Genomic DNA, 21,117 nt, shown 5'->3' on the forward strand with positions numbered 1-21,117 from the left:
CGGTCCCCCTGGTTCTCCTTGATGCCGTGACCCCCCCACCCCCCGTCACGTGACGTGAGCAGCCGCGCGCTTAATCATGGCGGACACGGCGAGTCAGGTGCTGCTGGGCTCCGGCCTGACCGTGCTGTCTCACCCGCTCATGTACGTCAAGCTGCTGGTGCAGGTGAGTGCGCACTCGCCGGGGTCACACTGTGTGTGCGGGTCAGTGAGGTAGGGTCAGCCTGGCAGAGGTAGGGGTCAGCCTGGCAGAGGTAGGGGTCAGCCTGGCAGAGGTAGGGGTCAGTGAGATGGGGCCAGCCTGGCAGAGGTAGGGGTCAGTGAGATGGGGTCAGCCTGGTAGGGGTCAGTGAGATGGGGTCAGCCTGGCAGAGGTAGGGGTCAGTGAGGTGGGGCCAGCCTGGCAGAGGTAGGGGTCAGTGATGCAGTGATGTGGGGGTTAGCCTGGCAGAGGTAGGGGTCAGCCTGGCAGAGGTAGGGGTCAGTGAGATGGGGCCAGCCTGGCAGAGGTAGGGGTCAGTGAGGTGGGGCCAGCCTGGCAGAGGTAGTGGTCAGTGAGGTGGGGCCAGCCTGGCAGAGGTAGGGGTCAGTGTTGTGGGGTCAGCCTGGCAGAGGTAGGGGGTTAGTGATTTGGGGTCCATCTTGCTGATTCTTAGCACCTCAGTCTCACTGATAAAAAAATCAATACTTGGTGGTGTTGCCCCACTTTTTCCTGCCTAGGATACCATTTAATAGGAGAACCCATTAGATCATTAGACCGACGGCGCTCCTTTATATTTAGTTTCTATAACAAGTCGTTTGTAATACAGCCCTTTGCTGTATTGGCCTTTACGGCCAGGCTGTTCCATGACCACCACTCTTTCCTGTGACGAAATCCTCCCTTGCATTTTCCCAGAGCCTCTCGCCCTCCAGATTTGGAGCCTGACTCCTCTCTGGTCTGGTAAGTTTAGGACCATCCCCGCCATTAGTGACGTTTCATTCCAATAACACGAGTATCTGTCTGAGTGACGTCGTTTTGGGTCCCCTGGTGTCGGAACCATTTATAAGTGTGCTGAAGTTTCCCATCGCTCAAAATCATCATCCTAGCACTGACGTTTCGCGTTTTCTAGCCCACGGTCATCCTCCGAGTGTCACCAAGAGATGTGTTTGAGGAAGAACTCCAAAATAATAAGTATGATAGGGCTTTCGGTGGAGAAAGATCTAACAGACAGCCAGTGTGTGATGAAGGGGTTGGTACTACAAAACATCACATTGCCGCCTCATTGCAGGAGGTCGTCACTGTCGTGATTTTGATTCTTGTACATTGTTATATTATTATTTTAAATAGGTAGAACCTATTTACCCAGCTATTGATTTGTTCAGCCTTCTTTAACTGGCAGCTAAATAAGGGGACAGCAGGTTACATTTAAAAAAGTGTTCAGCCTGGTCCCAAGATGCCATCCTAACCCTAACAAACCAGCCTAAACTTTTACCGTAACCCTAATATCCAGCCTTGTCCTAATATGCCATCCTAACATGAAAGCTTAACCCTAATATCCAGCCTGGGTCCAATATGCCATTCTTACCCTAACATACCAGCCTAAACTTTTACCTTAACCCTAATATCCAGCCTGATCCTAATATGCCAGCCTAACATGCCAGCCTGACCCTTACCTTAACCCCAACATGCCATCCTAACCCCAACATGCCATCCTAACCCCAACATGCCATCCTAACCCCAACATGCCATCCTAACCCCAACATGCCATCCTAACCCCAACATGCCATCCTAACCCCAACATGCCATCCTAACCCCAACATGCCATCCTAACCCCAACATGCCATCCTAACCCCAACATGCCATCCTAACCCCAACATGCCATCCTAACCCCAACATGCCATCCTAACCCCAACATGCCATCCTAACCCCAACATGCCATCCTAACCCCAACATGCCATCCTAACCCCAACATGCCATCCTAACCCCAACATGCCATCCTAACCCCAACATGCCATCCTAACCCCAACATGCCATCCTAACCCCAACATGCCATCCTAACCCCAACATGCCATCCTAACCCCAACATGCCATCCTAACCCCAACATGCCATCCTAACCCCAACATGCCATCCTAACCCCAACATGCCATCCTAACCCCAACATGCCATCCTAACCCCAACATGCCATCCTAACCCCAACATGCCATCCTAACCCCAACATGCCAGACTAACCCCAACATGCCAGACTAACCCCAACATGCCAGACTAACCCTAACCAGCACTCACTAAATCATTGGAGATAATCATTGCCAGGTGACTAAGGGGGAGCAGGTTATGGAGCCGGCTGCTGTGTAAATAGGCACTTCCTTTTCAATATAGGATGTGATGTTGTTAGTGTGAGTGCCTCTGTCCTGCATCAATATCTGAGTGCTCACTCTACATGTCCTGAAGACCATCATCGGGGTGCTGACATGTCCCTTCCCTAGTAAGGCCCCATATCCGGGTCCCTGTGATATTTGTGACTTCTGCTGCCGTTCTTTCTAAATATATTCCTCGAGTTTTGAGCACGATATATTGGTAGTGTAAGCACCGCACACACACCCTTCGTTGCAGCCTCGCCTGGCTCTGAACAGGTCAACGTGTTTTAATAGCTTTACAGTTTTAAACCCCAGATCTTAATTAAAAAAATGCACAAAAGCAGATTCCCAGGGATATGATACATAAGGGGTAATACTATATACACAGAGCAAAATAACGAATATCAGCTCCAGAAGCAAAAAGGTAAGTGAAATCAAATAAGTCTTTTAAATTGATAATAGCAATGTCCGGTATATACAGTAAAATTATAGATGCAGGGAGAGGGGAGAAAAACCAAGGGTTTAAGCAAGGTTTTTGTTTCGGGTAATACTATATAGTCTGAAGTGACAGTCCGAGCAGTTTTTCATCTGAAAATACCATAGACTTCAAAGGAAAATCTTTAACTTGGCAAGACTGGGGCTACTGGTAACAGTGTGGCTAAAAGGATGGGCCACTTGTATTTACATTATAATTTCGGGTCATGTCGTTTAGGATGTTGTTGGATACCTCTGTTCTGTTTCCTGTGTGTTTTTAATAGCCAAACAAAATTCACATCCCTTAAAAAAATCCCACTGTTTAAATCTAATTCACCTGCATATTTAAAGAGCTATTGGCAACAAAATACCTTTTGCTATATATTGGTGTGCCTGTGTATCTTTGCACAGCTTTGTTTGGGAGGATGTCTGTGGCAGTGGATGCAGTACACATATGCAGGGTGGGGTTCTTGCAGCTAAGGGTAGTGAGACTATCACATAGTGCCATGCTTTCCTATTCCTGTTAATCCTGTGGAATTGAAGCATTCCCGGGACACGTTTTGGTGACCTCACAGTCACTGAACCCGCAGGGTAATTATTACCCTGCCCGGGCACATGTGTAGTGTAAAAGTCCAAAGCAAACGCAATAGATGAAAGGTGAATGTTCTTATTGCCTTGACTCCTGCGCTGCTGATTTGACCCTGTTCTGCAGTGTTTAATGGCCCCATAAGTCAGTACAAGCATATGGAGTACAACGTTTTCGTTTGTCTGCGCATACCTGCCTGAATTCGGGGGTGATATAAACACAACCTGTCATCCTAATATTGTTTTGAACATCGTTTAAGGTTTGGTTTCAAAAAGCTATGTCCCTTGCATGTGGGAGTCTTCTAACGGGCTCCTTCTGCCTTAATTAAAAATCACAACACAATAGCACACGCACCAATATTTACACACTTTGGTGCCTATTTCTAACCACTTTATTTGTCACCACTTTTGCGCTTGTAGCCTATACACTGTTGCTTCTTATTCGAAGTAATATTTCACATGTATGTGCTGGCGGGGACTGTGAAGAAATGTCGTGTTGTAATCTTTGATCTGATAAAGCAGAAGAAGGCTGAGGCCTCGGTGTACAACGCCCAATACTTTGTTCCTACCTCAAACAGACATCCTCTAGTGAATTCACAAGGGGCGTAGCCAAGCCTTTTAATCCAGCCAAACGTTTTGGCAAATGGCCAGTTTTAACTCCCTGGTTCTATATTGTTTACCAAATCTATGCCATGGAAAAGGGTTTGTGCCTTTGACCATTCTCCCTTGCACACCATCAGAGCTTCAGATCTCAAACCAAGGAAGAATGAAAGGGACGTCACAACGTTTGGAATAAAATGGTATTCCATTATAATTGCAATGGCATGTTTATGCCATGTAGAGATGTATGTATCCATGCATGCAAGTTTAACACGACATTTGTCTGCTAGAAAGCTAGACGTGTGTAATAACACATCCTGCAGAGTTGATATTATGCTGTCTAACTCATTTGGGATTTGTTTCTCAGAAAGCCGTTCCTTTCCTCTCCTAGTTCCTGTTTGCCTCTAAAATCCCTGCCCTTCTGTGCCTGGCTTGTCCTGTTCATTAGTCTTGACTTTGCGGTGGTCTTCTTGATTTTCGGAGGGTCCAGTCACCATCACTTGACTGTGTGAGGGATTGTGGGTCCAGTGAAGGATTTCCGTCACGTTCGGGAAGCCGGCAGGACAAGTGTCCTTGATACCAGGGCACAAATCCCTCCGGTTGTAGAAGAAATGTTTCCTCCTGGGTCTCGCCCGCGTCAGACATTCCGCAAACTGCTTGTCGCACTCGCACGCCATCCTGCCGCACACACCGGAAGAAGTGCAGCGCGTCTGCGATCCATCGCACGAGTAATGATAAAGCTGCCATTTCACCTTACTGTGGCACTTCAGCGAAACCCTGGAATGGTAATAACAGCAGTCGTGAAGGAAGCAGCATCGGTCCACAGCATCAACCGCCACGCCTGAGCCGCCTGTGCCACAGTAACACCCATACAGGTTGATGCCAAACAGAGGGACTTTAAGTCTCTCTCTGTAGCACCAGAGCGTCGCTACCATATCCAGGACACCGCGTTTTTGACGGGGGAAGCCATGGGTACAATTGCAGATCAATGCAAGCTGGAGAAGCAGTGCACAGGCCAGGATAAAGATCACGGCTTTCTTCATGGCAGCCTTTGTTGAATGAAATCCAAGCTCTTCCTGCGGAGAGAGCCATAACTATTACATTATAACATGCCGGAGTGTTCTTCTTTCCGATGCTGTGTCCACCCCCCATGTATTTCAGAACCCCCCAACTAACCCCTTGCTGTACCTGGTGCTGGCAGGTGCTGCTTTCCTGCTAGGTGCCTTCTCTGGTTTGTTCTGCATGCGCTGCTGCGCTGTTCTCTGTGCTGTTCGTTACTTTTGGGCAGCCCTTTTTTAATGGATGTTGCTTTGCCAGAATATACCACTCTGTGTCCTTATGCTTTGAGACGCCATTAACCCTTTCTGAGCTGAAGCATTTGTCGCTCTCCGCATTCGATTTCTGCGCCACTAGCTTACAACGAAAGGTCCTACCCACAGCCGGCCGTAAACGGGGAGAGGCGATGTGAATAACAGCTTGTGAGTTGTGGTGTTTTTTTATTTCGACGCAGTGTCTCCTCCATGAAAGGGTTATTTATGTCAGAGCATGTGTGCTGCTCATGGTTTTGGCAGGTGCTGGAAAGAGACTAAATATAATGTATTTGTTTTTCATACCCAGCAATTAAACCCGAGAGTCCTGACATGAGCTCTGGTGGCTGAGAACAGATCCAACATCCAGTGTCTGCTTCTCTCTTAAGATCGCCAGACTTAAAGCTGCAGACCAAGCAATATCCTACATGTGTATTTTTTTTTTTTTTTAATAAATCAATTCTGTACTATGAGAAAATAGTTGTAACTCTGAATTACATGTTTAATGTATTATAATGTAGCAAGCATTTTATGTTTCTATAGCAACCGTTTACAAAGTCACATCCCCTTCCTCTTCTGAAACAGGCTCTGGCACACCCCTTTTTGAGCCCTGCCCTCTCTCTAGCAGTGCAGCAATTGTATCTAGTGACTGCCTGGTCACATGATCTTCCCCACAGAACTTTGCATCTTTGGTCCTCTTCTGCTGCACTGACAGGACATTTAGTGAACCCCGAGCCGAATCTTCGCCGATCAATCACAGGAGAACGGATTGATCGGCAACTTAGCTAATTATTTAACATTCTGTGGAGTATATTGATGCACATATTAAAGAGGGGGGTGGGGAACTCTGGCAGCTTAGACTCGTGCTTTAAGGCTGCGGTCCCAGTCACCGCCACAGCGCACGGCTCGGCGTGCGCTGTGCTATCAAGCCCCGCCCCCCCAGTCCGGCCGGTCCCAGTCCCTACCTTGTCGCGCACCTTTCCCCAGTGGCGCGCGACAGGTTTTCAGGGAGGCAGGAGAATTTGAATTCGACATCTACGACGGAGGCGTGGCCACGCCCCTGCCGGCGGTTCAGCCAATAAGGGCGAACCAGTCGCGGGACATCATGGCCACGCCCCTGCAAACCCACAGCCACGTCCCGTCGCAAACCTTCCCTCTCCCCCCATATCGGGGTGTAGCGCTGTGCACGAAACCGCCCGCCTCCCCCACCCCCCCCCCCCCCCCCCCCTGCCGGGCGCGCGTGCCACAGTGAAGACTGGGGACTCGGCCTAAAGCAGCAAAACGTGTGTGTGTTCAACTCTTAATGCTATTTTTAAAGCGTCCTGTGATTTCTATAGCGGGTTTAGCACACGTCCCCAGCAGTGCAAGATTTTTGCAACACTTTCCTTTTTGTGACAATTTGTTGCCACTGTTCCCAGCAGTTTGAGCTGCAAACTGTAACACTAGATAATGTTACTGTAGTAATACAAGGATCCATTGTAGCTGCTGAGTTACACTGAAGGATTCATTGAAACTGAAAGGCAGCCATTATGTTAGGCACACAATCAGGTATTTGACAGATTTAGGACAGGAGCGCCACATGATTGCCAGCTTAGGTAAGAATGTAGAATTATACATAGTCACACGCTTCACATATACAGATACAAGGGGGGGGGGGTAGTATTGCTGCTTTAAGTAGGAAACATACTTTATTACCAGAACACCACTCGCCTACAATTTGTAGGGCTGCATTGTAGAAGACTTGTCGTATATCTCATGGGTTACTAAATCATGTACAACCAAAGTTAATTCTCCAAACCTTAAGGCAGGGGTGCTCAAGCCTCCCCCCAGTCTTCAAGCCCCTCCCCCCCCCCCCCCCAACAGGTCAGGTTTTCAGGATATCCCTGCTTCAGCACAGTCTTTGATTGAGCCTGTGGTGGAACCACCTGTGCTGAAGCTGGGATATCCTGAAAACCTGACTCGTTGGGAGGGCTTGAGGACTGGAGTTGGATACCCTGCCCTAAGGATATGTCAGGCTTTGTGGCATCTATATGATAAGTTGGAGAGATGTATTGTACCATTTGAGGTGCTCCCTCTGTACACTGAGCGGTTCTGATTTTTCAGGTGGGACACGAGCCGTTGCCGCCTACCTTGGGACGGAACCTTTTCGGGCGCCAGGTGAATCAACTTCCAGGCCTCTTTGCCTACGGTGAGCCCCCTAATCCACACAATTCTTGCTTGGGCGTGTCGCCCTTTCAGAGCTGGGCAATGTGAGGAAGGGTTTCTCCACGGAAAGGGTGGAGGATCCATGGATATCCTCCCAGCAGAGGTAGAGGCTAATGACCGCAAGGGAACTTCTAAAATGCTTGGGATAGACATCGGGCTATGCTAAATACGAGAGAGTCAAGGACCTAATAGGTCTGCGGTCTTACAGCAGGTAGGAAGATGGGCAGCGGGGTTCTTATCTGCCGTCAAACTCTGTGTCCAAGTGGCGTAGGAGCCTGAGCAGGAGCCTCCCTTCATCCTGTGGCCATTAGATCGAGGCAAAGCCGGTGTCACTTTTCTTCTTTTAGGAGTAGGGCTATTTTGTTACCTCCGTGTGCTAATGGGGCCCCTCCCTCCCTCCCTGTCTTTCTGTAGCAAAACACATCATACGTATCGATGGGAAGATCGGCCTTTTCAAGGGTCTGGCCCCCAGATTGTGTGCAGGGGCCGTTGGGACAGTGGTTCACAGTAAAGTCTTGCAGGTGAGTGACTTCCTAATAGAAAGTGTGTGTGTGTGTGTGTGGTTTTTTTTGGGGGGGGGTTTGGGCCCCTGGTAATGTGTTTAAGTGCTCAAAGCATTTACCTACAACCCTCGTTACCCCCTTCATGTATTCATTCATCTCCTCTTTCCCTAGCACTACCAGGAGCTGGAGCAACCTGAGGTAGGTTGTGTTTGGGTTTACACATAGAACAAACCTTAAGGCTCCTTAGCGACCTGCCTGTGACCTCTAGGCATGTGTCAGTTGGTGCTACGTCTGGTTGAGCGTGCGTGCTGGATGTGTGCGGTGGCAGCGCGTGCGTGCGTGCTAGCTGGTGGGGCGCGTGGTGTTTGGTTGCGTGTGCTGGCTGGATGTGCTCGTGGTTGCTGCGCATGTGATGTTTGTCACGGGAGACCAAGCTTATTAACACTATACCATCTGGATCCTTTGAATAAAGTATGAAATAAAATAAATTTTATTTATTTACATAAAGAACACACACAGCTTGAATTCCGAAATTATCACGTATAAACACTTACTGGGATGGGGCAAAACTAAATAAAATGTCCACGGAACGAAATCCACAGAAACGTCTCTAGGCATCAATTCCCAAACGCGGTGTGATGCGCAAAAAGAGCTGTGTAACAGTCCTTGGCTAGTGGCGCTGCCTGCAACCACTCTTACTCCGCCAAAGGTAATATTTTCGTTCTCCCAATGCAGGATTAGTTATCAAATCCTTCGTAGTTACGAATACTGGAAGCTGGATACAAATCTTAGTTGCGATGAAATGGTCTCTGCACTCCCCACCCCCTTGCTGTAGCTTGGATGAATCAGATGGAACTGCCTTCCTGACTGGCTGCCCCGGTCTTTTTTTAAAACACCAAAAGTCTATCTGTATCATGTGCATCCAATCTTTGGCGTGGGAACTAATCATCCCACCTATAGCCAGGTTCTGCCAGTCTCTATAGAACCTGGCAGAGAGCTTCAGTATAGGAACTGAGCATGTGCGAACTTTGCACTTCAGCCACTTGGCATACCTAGCCAAGCCTACTTCCCTGAACATCTGTAAGGACAAACTGTTCACCTCTCCTCCTTCCCATGTAACACCTTACAATGCCAGGTTCTTTGTTAAATCCGGGTCTCCCCAGACATGTCGTAGTCATCTCCACGTGATGCCTTAGAAGTCCTGGACTTAAATTATGACTCGCTGTACTTGTGAATCCCAAATGCGTCGTCTGCCCCTTTTTTTTGAAGCTCCCTCTGATTGTTTATCCATACTAAATGACTTCCTCTGACATTACTTCAAAAACCTAACTTACACAGTTTTATTCTATTATGGACCGGGAAACCAAAGGGTTAACCAACCAGGCGCTCAAGAAGTAGAAGAAAGTTGCTGAATCCTGCTTATTAGTTCAATACATGTAACAGGTCACGGCAAAACTTCAAATAAGTGAGTATGAGAATCTCTCCCAGCAATTGGCTCACCTTGGAGCACTAATAATATTGAGATAGAGGGACTCACAGTTCATGAAGCGTGTGACGCCGAGCCTTTGTGTAGATAGTCCTCCAGCAGTCAGATGCACCGCCAACCATCAAGCAGCTCCTCTGTTGCGATGGGTGGTCTCTGACCGGCGGTGACTGTGCTGTTAGCTGAACCAGCAACCCGGCGTGCCACCGGCGGCAAGCAGCAACCGACGAAAACTCCGGGAGGCGTTTTATTCTAACCTGACTTAACCATTTTCCTTACACACCAATAAACTCTCCACTTTATCCTGAGCTGGAGTAACCCGCTGAACCCCTATACTGGATTTAGGGTACCTAGCCATTACTTGGGCAGTGTCCCTTTATCCTAGGGACCATGTGTAGAGTGTGGGGATATACATTAACCCCTTATGCCCCGTTTAGGTCGTGAGTATTCATTAACCCTTAATACGGTTATATGGCCCTCCTTATTCCTAGCGGGTGCATATAGACAGTTTATTCACATTCACGGGACTGCAGCCAGCAGTTGGCTGCAGAGCTGACACTCTACACTTTAACTTAAAATGTAACCCCTACACCTCTCTCCACCTTATCCCTGGTGAGAGAGTTACGGAACCCCTCACTGGGTCATGGGATTCGGGCATATCCTGGGACCTGGACTGTAACCCAGTTCCCTGCCCGGTCGTACTGCTCTGATTTGTGCTGAAGCAGGGGATTTGGCGGTGAGCTGCAAACTGCGTTCTAGGGGGGATTTTATCCGGTGGTCTTTGTTCCTCAGGAATCTGGGGGGATTCCTAAGTGCATGTTTCGGGTAACCCGCAACATGGGCCCCCTTCTACCCAAACACACCCTGACAACATTTTCCTGTAAAATTACCCCTGACGCTCACGCCTGGCGCATCCCGCTGCCTGGCACTCCTGGAACAGTAAAACCACATACATCTTTATTATACAAGCAGTTATATACCACAATTCGATTGAAGAGCTGACACTCAAAATTCCCCAATATGGCTCAGGGGCACCCAACCGGGCATAATACCTTTATTTATGGCCTGGGTACCCCTTCACCGTCAGTGTTTGGTTGCGTGTGCTGGCTGGATGTGGGCGTGGTGTGTTTTGTTGCTGGCTGGATGTGCGCGTTGTTGCGGCGCGTGGTGTTCGGTTGCACGTGCTGGCTGGATGTGCGCGTTGTTGCGGCACGCGTGGTGTTCGGTTGCACGTGCTGGCTGGATGTGGGCGTGGTGTTTGGTTGCGTGTGCTGGCTGGATGTGGGCGTGGTGTTTGGTTGCGTGTGCTGGCTGGATGTGCGCGTGGTGTTTGGTTGCGTGTGCTGGCTGGATGTGCGCGTGGTGTTTGGTTGCGTGTGATGGCTGGATGTGTGCGTGGTGTTTGGTTGCGTGTGATGGCTGGATGTGGGCGTGGTGTTTGGTTGCGTGTGCTGGCTGGATGTGGGCGTGGTGTTTGGTTGCGTGTGCTGGCTGGATTTGCGCGTGGTGTTTGGTTGCGTGTGCTGGCTGGATGTGGGCGTGGTGTTTGGTTGCGTGTACTGGCTGGATGTGGGCGTGGTGTTTGGTTGCGTGTGCTGGCTGGATGTGGGCGTGGTGTTTGGTTGCGTGTGCTGGCTGGATGTGGGCGTGGTGTTTGGTTGCGTGTGCTGGCTGGATGTGGGCGTGGTGTTTGGTTGCGTGTGCTGGCTGGATGTGGGCGTGGTGTTTGGTTGCGTGTGCTGGCTGGATGTGCGCGTGGTGTTTGGTTGCGTGTGCTGGCTGGATGTGCGCGTGGTGTTTGGTTGCGTGTGATGGCTGGATGTGTGCGTGGTGTTTGGTTGCGTGTGATGGCTGGATGTGGGCGTGGTGTTTGGTTGCGTGTGCTGGCTGGATGTGCGCGTGGTGTTTGGTTGCGTGTGCTGGCTGGATGTGGGCGTGGTGTTTGGTTGCGTGTGCTGGCTGGATGTGGGCGTGGTGTTTGGTTGCGTGTGCTGGCTGGATTTGCGCGTGGTGTTTGGTTGCGTGTGCTGGCTGGATGTGGGTGTGGTGTTTGGTTGCGTGTACTGGCTGGATGTGGGCGTGGTGTTTGGTTGCGTGTGCTGGCTGGATGTGGGCGTGGTGTTTGGTTGCGTGTGCTGGCTGGATGTGGGCGTGGTGTTTGGTTGCGTGTGCTGGCTGGATGTGGGCGTGGTGTTTGGTTGCGTGTGCTGGCTGGATGTGGGCGTGGTGTTTGGTTGCGTGTGCTGGCTGGATGTGTGCGTGGTGTTTGGTTGCGTGTGCTGGCTGGATGTGGGCGTGGTGTTTGGTTGCGTGTGCTGGCTGGATGTGTGCGTGGTGTTTGGTTGCGTGTGCTGGCTGGATGTGTGCGTGGTGTTTGGTTGCGTGTGCTGGCTGGATGTGTGCGTGGTGTTTGGTTGCGTGTGCTGGCTGGATGTGGGCGTGGTGTGTTTTGTTGCTGGCTGGATGTGCGCTTTGTTGCTGGCTGGATGTGCGCGTGGTTGCGGCACGCGTGGTGTTTGGTTGCGTGTGCTGGCTGGATGTGCGCGTGGTTGCGGCACGCGTGGTGTTCGGTTGCACGTGCTGGCTGGATGTGCGCGTTGTTGCGGCACGCGTGGTGTTCGGTTGCACGTGCTGGCTGGATGTGCGCGTTGTTGCGGCACGCGTGGTGTTCGGTTGCGTGTGCTGGCTGGATGTGCACGTGGTTGCTTGATCCACCTGTGCTGAAGTGGGGATATCCTGAAAACCTGTCCTGTGGACTGGAGTTGCCCATCCCTGATTTATAGAGCATCACTATAACAGGAACGGCTCAGTTTGTGTGACCCCTGTAAGTAGCCGTTTGGTGGCTTTCCTTTTATGTCTTGGGTTTTAGTGGGCGGGGGGTGGGGGTCCTTGGGGCTTGGGGGGCTCCGGGACTGGGGGGCTCCTGGACTGGGGGGCTCTGGGACTCTGTCACAACTTTGGCTTTTCCATGTTTAGGAGATTGGAAGCGAACTGAAAGAAAGCGCAACTTCCCTTGACCGTGTCATCAAAGAGGTAAAGAGCTAGTATTGGGGCATTGAGTGGCTCGGCAGTGGGACGGTGTTTGGCACAAAGATACACGTGTACGTGGGCAGCGGCGTTTCATAGATTCCGCGCCACGTTCTATCTTTCCATTTTATTCATTCTCAGCTGAAGCCGTGTGTGTGTGTGTGTGTGTGTGTGTGTGTGTGTGTGTGTGTGTGTGTGTGTGTGTGTGTGTGTGTGTGTGTGTGTGTGTGTGTGTGTGTGTGTGTGTGTGTGTGTGTGTGTGTGTGTGTGTGTGTGTGTGTGTGTGTTGCCCTGATATAGCTATGGTAAACAGCCTTAGGCTGCGGCCACAATACCTGCGCCGCATGCGCGTCAGCGAGGCTGGCGGCGCGTGCACCCGATTTCCCTGAGCTGCAGACCAAAAGACGGGGGGGAGGGATAGCGTGACGGGGGAGGGACGGGGGCACGGCCGTGACGTCACCCGGCAGGTTCGCCCTCATTGGCTGAACCGTCGGGGGGGCGTGGCTTTGCGCTCCGTCGCGACTCCTGATCACAATTCTCTTGCGAGCAGGAGTCACTGTCGGCAGAGCGCAGCGCCCCCCCCCCCCCTCGCAGCGGGCCCGGTCCCATTGTGCAGAGGCTATTGTCCCTGCAGCATCCCAAACAGCGGGCGCTGCAATAGCCAGCGGGGACCTGGCCTTAGAAACACAGTGCTTTCTCTCTTACTGTTGTTTATTTGATAAGCACCAACATATGCTGCAGCGTGGTACAAAGTTATGTAAATGACATAAGCAGAATGACATACAATAGGGACAAACAAATAAGGACAAACAAGCGCATACAGATGGGAATGAGGGCCCTGATCCTTGGAGCTTACACTCTAGAAGGAATAAGGGGCAAAGTTGAAACAAAAGGTAAAGTGGCGACTCATTGTGAGGATGGAGTATGGTCCAGCTGCACTGCCCTTCCCAGTAAGGTTTGTAGGGTGCTGAATAGCATGGAGTTTAGTTCAGCCGCACAGCTGGTACCAATAGGTGGGTGGGGGGTAGAGGGGGATGTTAAGGGTGACGCCAGACAGGCTTCCTTGAAAAGCTGAGTTTTCAGGGAGCTTTTCAATGTCTGAAAGCTGGGGAGAGTCTGAGGGTGCGTGGTAGGAAATTCCAGAGAGAAGAGGCAGCCCGGGAGAAGTTCTGGCAGGCGGGAGTGAGAGGAGGCAATAAGGCAGGAAGAAAGGTGAATGTCATGGGTAGAATGTAGGGGGCGTCTAGGAATATATTTGGAGGTGAGGGCTTAGATGTAAAGGGGGGTAGTGTCTATATTCTAGGCACTCTGAGATGCAAAGTATCAGAAGTTTATATGGAAACTAATGTATTATTGTTATGCCAACGTTTCAATGCCGCGTGGCATTTTCCTTGGATGAATGAGTGTTGGACAGGTGTGAGAAGCCTTTCTATTTGAGCTGTGATGAGGGGTTCCTCTTATACAATCCTTGACTTGACATTGGTCGTCCAAATTTTCCCTTCTTTTCCCAGACAACGCGGGAGATGATCGCTCGTTCGGCTGCTACCCTCATCACTCATCCCTTTCACGGTATGTTAGTTCGACTGGTATGAGATGTCACATGTTCTCTAACGGCTTCTCTCTAGTTACCAAGCAAGTTACTGCTGCGCTGCTTACGTTGCTCACTATGACCTGGAAGTAACTGCCGGGAGAGGCAGGAAATGAAACAAACCAGGGTAGAGATCTATAGGATTACTTCCATGTCTGACTGCTCTCTGTAGATGGATTTAATATAAGATCACCTTTCCCTAACTTCCACCTTCTTTATAATGAATAGAACAGCAGCGATCATGTGCAGAGACGCTGCTGTCTCTCTTTATACAAGTTTCATGGTCCTTGAATAAATTTACGACCATGCAATGCAGTGAGTAACTGGGTCTTCCAGCAGCACCGGAGTTAAACTGGGGGGTCTCTGGACCTGAACCGCATTAATTTCAGCTCCGGGGAACCCCTTGCTTCCCGAGATACTTCCCTCCACAGGTGCCCCGGTACTGTGCCTTACAAGGGGAACAATATGGCAGTTTAAAGGTCCCGCCTCGTCCTGCGCGTCTTCCTGCCGCACACGGCCTTTAAACCTGCATGAAGAACCGGGGCACCATCCGAGGTAAGTATCTCGGGAAGCAGGGGGGTCCCCGGAGCCGAAATTAACACCCCCGCCTGGCTTCTCACCCAGGGGGAAACTATGTATGAAATGCTCCTTTAAGTGGAAAATTGAGAGCGTACAGAGGAGTTTAGTGGTATCATTGCTGTGCGTTAACGTTTGTTTTCCTGTGTGCTTGCAGTGATAACGCTGCGATGCATGGTCCAGTTCATTGGGAGAGAGACCAAATATAAGTACGTGGGGTCCCACAGGGGTGGACCTGTGAGTTCTTGGGGTTGAAGGGGGGGGGGGAAACGGCGGTGTCGGAGTGGGGTTATAGCTGTGTTAACATCTCTTCACAGCGGTGGGGGGTTCGGATCCATCGTGACGATATACAAAGAGGAAGGTTTCCTTGGCTTCTTCGCGTACGTGGTTTTCTTTCTCTTTCTAAAACAATCATTAGAACGCACTCGCTGATCGTGCTCGTGTCACCTTGTGTGGTGCGGGGTCAGGGTGTGTGCAATGCTCGAAGCGGCACAAAGATATTGGCGCTTTGGTACCAAACGTCATTTATTAATCGTTTTTTAAATGAAGGTCTTTGGACATATTTTTAGTATGTGCTATAAGAAAAGGCATGTCCGAATTAAACAAACCTTTCTTTAGAAAAAAGAAGTGTGCATTTAGATCTCAGAATTAAAAGAAATGATAAAAATATATATCATTTAAAAAAAAAATGTGTTTATGATCACTGGGTATGAAAGATATCCGCTGGACATATTTATTGCATATTTACTCCTATTTGCTCATAAATCTGGCGGCAACTTTTGTCATGAAAGATAACACTTGAACCTCGTTAATGCCATTAATTGGTACTGGCATCAGCACTGCTTTATTTTTATTCATCTGACTTGAGATACACTAATTGATCTCATTATGTATTAGAAACAACGTTGTAACAAAAAGGCAGTAAAACAAAAACAAACCCATATGGTTAATCCTCAACTGATAACTTGGGACCCCTGTGGTTGTACACTCACCCCGCCCCTTGCTCCTCTTCAGGGGTCTGATTCCGAGGTTGGTAGGGGACGTCCTGTCCCTTTGGCTCTGTAACATGGTGGCTTATCTCATCAACACCTACGCCTTGGAAAACGGGGTAAGACTTTCGCTGTGCCCTTCTGCCCTGTGATTGCCCTCTCCAATTCTCTTCCCTAAGTTATGACCTGTCATGTAACTGTGTCATACGCCTAAAAGACCAAATATGGTAAACTGTGCATGCAATGTCTTGTGTATAATGTATAACCCTCTTCACCTAATGTAACCATGTATCTCATCATAACTCTGTGCCCAGGAGATACGTGAAAACGAGAGGTAACTCTGTGTATTACTTCCTGGTGACACATTTTATAATAATTGTCCTGCCCCCCCACCCCCGGGTCCCCCCTCCTGTGAGACCCTGGCCACTCAGCCCCCTGCAGGAACAGTGCTTGATTCTGTTATTTTTCCCTAGGTCGGAGAGATGAAAAGTTACTCGCAAGCTGTTACTGGAGTAAGTTCACTTCTGTCATTCTTGTGGTTGACTATAGAACGCGTGTTCAGTCAACTGTTCCACGCTACATGTAAACCTCAAGGGAAACAGTGTGCATGAGAAGCCGACTCTTCCTCACCCTATTCATGGCATAGTTTTGTAAACACATCCAGTGATTTCTTCGCGCCTGCAGTGACGCCCAAGATTTGTCCTTTCTTCTGAGTTTTTACTCTCCCTCTCAGTTTGTGGCCAGTATGCTGACGTATCCATTTCTCCTGGTTTCCAACCTTATGGCTGTGAATAACTGTGGGTAAGTACAACTGGATAAGTATAAGCCTATAACTGGATAAGTAACACCGGAGCTGGTGTCCAGAGCATTCAGAATGCTTTTTCTGACCCGAGGACCTCTTTCTTGGTTACAGGCTGGCTGGGGGATGCCTTCCCTACGCCCCAGCATATACTTCCTGGATAGACTGTTGGAGACAACTCAGCAGTGAGGTATTTATGCCCAGGAACGTTGTGCATGAAAATGATTCCAACAAGCACGTCACAAAGTAGAGGAAAAGATGCTTTGAGATTATCCCCATCGCTGGCAGAAAGGGTTACGGAGATTGCATTTTTGGGGTTCAATGTAGCTGTTGGGTCGTTCGAATAGTGTCTGTGGAGCGGCAAGATGGAATCCGGACTGAAGAGTATCGATGAGGGGATCTGAAGAGCGAATTTAGCACGTGGTTATAGATCAGCGATTTGGATGCATGTGAGAAGGGAAAAGGGGACTTCTTCAGGATTAGGAGACGGGTTACATGGACAAGCTTGGAAGGAATACCAGAACTGAGATAGAAGTTGGAGATTAAGGTAGTGGATCAGATTTAAGTGAATGGGGTAGAGAGGACCTATTGTAGGAAACAGAAGGCTGGGGACTTCTTTCTTGGTCTTTGTAGAGCATTTGAGAGCTGCTTAGCAGGGCCTGGCAATAATATTTGGAGTTGAATGTCATCCGTTCTGTGTCTACTTCTTGAGCATGAAGGCAGAGAGAAAAGCTGGTGTCCGTGAGCCAGTAAGAGAAATGGAAAGTATTGAGGGATTCAAGTGAAGCTAATTATTTGTTGTGTGAGGGACACGGCAGTGTTGTAGGAAGAGAGACTTTATTTTATGGTGAATCTGCTTTTAGAGGGTGATTTCCACATGTGATATTCTAGCAATGTGGGAGTGCTTTTTGGGTGGTAGGAGGGTAAACTGCTATGCCAAGGTTGTCTTAAGAGGATGATAGCTGCAAGTGGTGGCACTAATGGTTTATTCTCGGTTACATCCGCTCATACATTATTATGCATGTGGTTAAAGAGGCAGGAAATTGGACGGAATCTGGCACAAGCAGGTTACAAGATATATTTGAGGAAGTTGCAGTTGGAGGAACCGTAACAGTGGGAAACGGGAAGCGGTGTCCATTGGAGAGAGGGTAGGGCATGTCGGAGATGTTTTAGAGAGCAGATGCACTGGGGTTGTCAGAAATGTTTGTCTACTAAAATTTGAGTAGAGATGTTGCGTGAGGAAGTGGGAAGAATCGAACAATATTTGAGGGTTGCGCTAGGGGCATGAAAGATACTGTTTGATCACCTGGCTTGAAGGAGTGCCCACTTTCATGCTGACTCTCATCCATGGATGGTTAGAGAGCGGAACGGTGTATGTCCTACTGTAAGTTTATCGCAGACAGGCCATCCCATAGCTAGCAAGAAATAAGGTTGGGGGCGTTTCCTGTGTGAAGATGGGAGGCTGTAATGGCGGCCAGCGTGGGCATGGAATGCAGATAGAGGTCAGGAGTCTCCTAACTTGATGTAAGAAGAAAGCTGGGCTAAGAAGGTGTCAGTCAGGGCAACAGAATGAGGGGGGGTTGCCGTGGAGCCGTGTATATGAGAAGTGTTGGTGTTAAGTAGGTTCCGGTGTAGAAATAAGAGAGGACACAGTGCCCAGTGCTGTTCACTTGTACTCAGACAATGTTTCTTTTGATTTCAGGGTAACATCAATCGGGGGAACAGCCTGTTTTTCCGGAAGGTGCCAGCAGGGAAGACCTACATTTGGGAACAGAAGAGATTTTGTTAAAGTGAGCGAGCAGCAGCAGGATCGCCGCCTGCACCTGTCGCTGCTCATTTCCGGGGAGAAATAGGAGAGAATGTTCATTTGTACACCTTTTTGTTTACAATAATGTACGACACTTTTTTTTTTTTTTTTTTTTTTTTTTTTAATAATCATTTGTTCTTGAAAACGCGGCTGTGCACAATTTGTTTTTTTAAATGCTGAAGGACACCCCGAAATATGACCAATGTTCTGCTCCTTTAACGCTTCAGTTGCCGGGAGCTGCAGCACATTGCAGAGCAGTAGGCTGCAGGCGTCACTGGCAGCGCAAGGGTTAAGCATGTTTAAAAGACACAGAGCTCTATGTATCCAATGTAAATGCCAGGTTTTAATTTAAACGCGCGTCGCACCGGAAAATAACTGCGTCTGTGTAGTAAATCGTAGTTGCGCCAGTTTTGGGCGTGTGCTGCGAGGTGAGGGATTTCTGGGCGGAGTCTCATTTGCATATCGGCGCAGGTATCTGTATTAGGAGATGTGCGCTGCTTGAAGGTGAACAGAGCGGGGGAGAGTATAACTTTTTCAGGCAAACTCGCTGGCGTGGACCATTTTCTTGATGCCTACATCCCATACTGTCAGTCATTGAATCTATCTGTCCTCTGTCCGCATTTGTACAGGTGGCACGAATAACACGCTGGGGAAAGCGGCAGGGAGGGCGTTAAACCGGCCACAAAAGTGTTTGGATAAATGCACAGGAGCCCTGAGAATAAAATATTCAAATCTTTCCTTGGCGTGCGCCTACCCTCCCCCACCACCACCCCCCCCCCACCACCACCACACACCATTTTAGAAAAAGTAGCTGGGTAACCAATTGCAGGCCGCTATCTCCCAGAATTCAGTAGCATAAAAATACACAACAGATCACTCTGAAATGTAATGTTAGGATGTCATCAATGTACAGCGCCTTTTATTACCCCTTTCAGTGCCGTTGCTTTGCAATGTGTTGCTGGCAGCTAGGGGGTTTACAAGTAATAACGCCTTGCTGCTTACAGACGATCTCCTCCTCTCTCTGCTAGCTCTGTGGCTTCACGAATGCCTCCGTCCCTCCGGGGAAGCTGCATTTTGAAGGCAATCTTTTATCTCCCTGTACCTGTCGGGGAAGCATCCCTTGTTCCGTCCCGGGATTGACATGCTTAGTTTCCATGGTTACTGTGCGGCTGGTTCTTATTAAGCCGCTGCTCTCGCTGGCTTGTGTTTTGGCAAGTCCGCCTGGGCTCCGGGATTTGGAACATCTCCAAGAGCCGTCCTGTGTTTATCTCTCATCGGCGGCGTGTGAGACTTTGTCAGGTTCAGGACCACCTTGTAAATACGTCATCCCCTGGGGATGGTGGGATTCTGTACCAAGGGTTATTTGTAGGTACAAGGAGCTGTGACATTGTGCAGGGGACATGATATACAGAGAGATGTCAATATGTGTGTGTGTGTGTATAGATATAAATGCCTCTGTGTGTAATTTTCAGCGGTTTACACATTCCTTGAGTTACATTCTCGACTTGGATAATGAGAACTTCTTTTTCACTCTTAGAATATGATCTTTGTTCAGGGCATCCTTTCTCCTAAGGTGCCCCATTTATGCACCATGTGCTGCACTTATCGCTGTATTATATTCTAACCCCCCTGTATTGTAAAGTGCCACACACATGCTTGAAAGATTAATCATGGCCGGCGTGATGGCAGTGCCGCTGCACTGAGACCCCGCTCTATCCACCACCACAACAATTGAACCGATTTAGCGCCGGGTGCCTGTAACTCTTACCTTCTCCGGTGGCATCCCCTCCTGCAACGTCCCGTCATCATGGCTCTGCGACGTCCACTGGCGGTGTGTTGCCGTGACAACACAATGACGCCACCACGCCATTTGATGTCGCAGAGCCATGATGACGGGACGCTGCAGGAGGAGATGCCGCCGGAGAAGGTAAGAGCCCCGCAAACATCCCAGCCGGTCCTGAGGAAAGTGTGCGTGCGTGCACATACGGCTCCTTCACTGTCACACACAGGAGAGGTACTCCCTACATCTGTCAGTGATCTCTCTGCGCGCGCTCCCGCTCTGCTCTCTGCGCTCGCTCGCATAGCATGTCACGGAATTAGCATACAGATTACAGTGCATGGAAGTTTTATAGCATATAAGGGATAACGTGTACACAACATTAAATGAATTTCTGCTCAGGCGCGCACATGCTGGCCTTTACTAATACAATTGCTTTGGAGTGACTTATGCCTGCAGGTCACATAATAGTGCAAAATACAGACCGTTCCCACACTACACTTCCAAGATTTAGAGCCTGCGTCTTCACAATGCGTAACGCCTTCCAACAGGGTGCAGAGAAACATTAAACCTTTTTTTGTTTCGTACCCTATTTGTGTAAAGTGATTAAACAAGTGCAGTTGTGGTTATGTGCCAGGGTGAGGGTGCTGCTTTTGACACAGCCATTTTATCCTCCCCAAATCCACCGAGGTAACAGAATAAATAAAATAAAAAAACGATGCTCCAGCTGTAAAACACTAATTATCAGACCACGGTGGAAAGGAGAATAACAAGCAATTAGGATCACCATATATAGGTTTTCAGATCTGCTGTCAACCTATAAAGTGTTTCTTGATGGGTGTTTTTTTTTATCGACAGCTGTTTATTTGAGTGATCTGCAGCCAGAACACGGTACGAAAAAACCAATGAACAGAACCTTGCATTTTATCTCCGGTTTCGGGATTCATTTGGCCGAGACGTTGACATGGTTCCTCTTGGGTTTGCGTGCCGGTTGTGGGCGACCTTGCTACTAGAACACGTAGCCAGGTTTCCTGTCGCACTTTGTGCTGCAAACTAGTTGATTTG

At 49.1% G+C, this 21,117-nt stretch overlaps 1 protein-coding gene across 1 annotated transcript; it reads left to right on the forward strand.

Annotated features, from left to right (window-relative positions):
- Nucleotides 1-5: 5 nt before the first annotated feature.
- MTCH2 (mitochondrial carrier 2) lies at nucleotides 6-20,106 on the forward strand. Its single transcript, XM_075567426.1, has 13 exons — nucleotides 6-163; nucleotides 7,402-7,486; nucleotides 7,918-8,024; nucleotides 8,178-8,204; nucleotides 12,466-12,522; nucleotides 14,028-14,085; nucleotides 14,838-14,889; nucleotides 14,998-15,060; nucleotides 15,695-15,788; nucleotides 16,143-16,181; nucleotides 16,403-16,470; nucleotides 16,583-16,658; nucleotides 18,171-20,106. The coding sequence occupies exons 1-13, from the start codon at nucleotides 77-79 to the stop codon at nucleotides 18,255-18,257; spliced, it is 900 nt and encodes a 299-aa protein (XP_075423541.1). The 5' UTR covers nucleotides 6-76; the 3' UTR covers nucleotides 18,258-20,106.
- Nucleotides 20,107-21,117: the final 1,011 nt, after the last annotated feature.

The sequence above is a fragment of the Ascaphus truei genome, chromosome 12 (assembly GCF_040206685.1).
Source record: "Ascaphus truei isolate aAscTru1 chromosome 12, aAscTru1.hap1, whole genome shotgun sequence".
Classification (NCBI taxonomy): Eukaryota; Metazoa; Chordata; class Amphibia; order Anura; family Ascaphidae; genus Ascaphus; species Ascaphus truei.

Bases quoted from the DNA above. Each gene is read 5' to 3' on its own strand.
- MTCH2 (XM_075567426.1), top strand. From the start codon at position 77: ATGGCGGACACGGCGAGTCAGGTGCTGCTGGGCTCCGGCCTGACCGTG. The intron at 15,061-15,694 runs GTACGTGGTTTT...GCTCCTCTTCAG, and splicing joins GGTTTCCTTGGCTTCTTCGC to GGGTCTGATTCCGAGGTTGG. The intron at 16,471-16,582 runs GTAAGTACAACT...TCTTGGTTACAG, and splicing joins ATGGCTGTGAATAACTGTGG to GCTGGCTGGGGGATGCCTTC.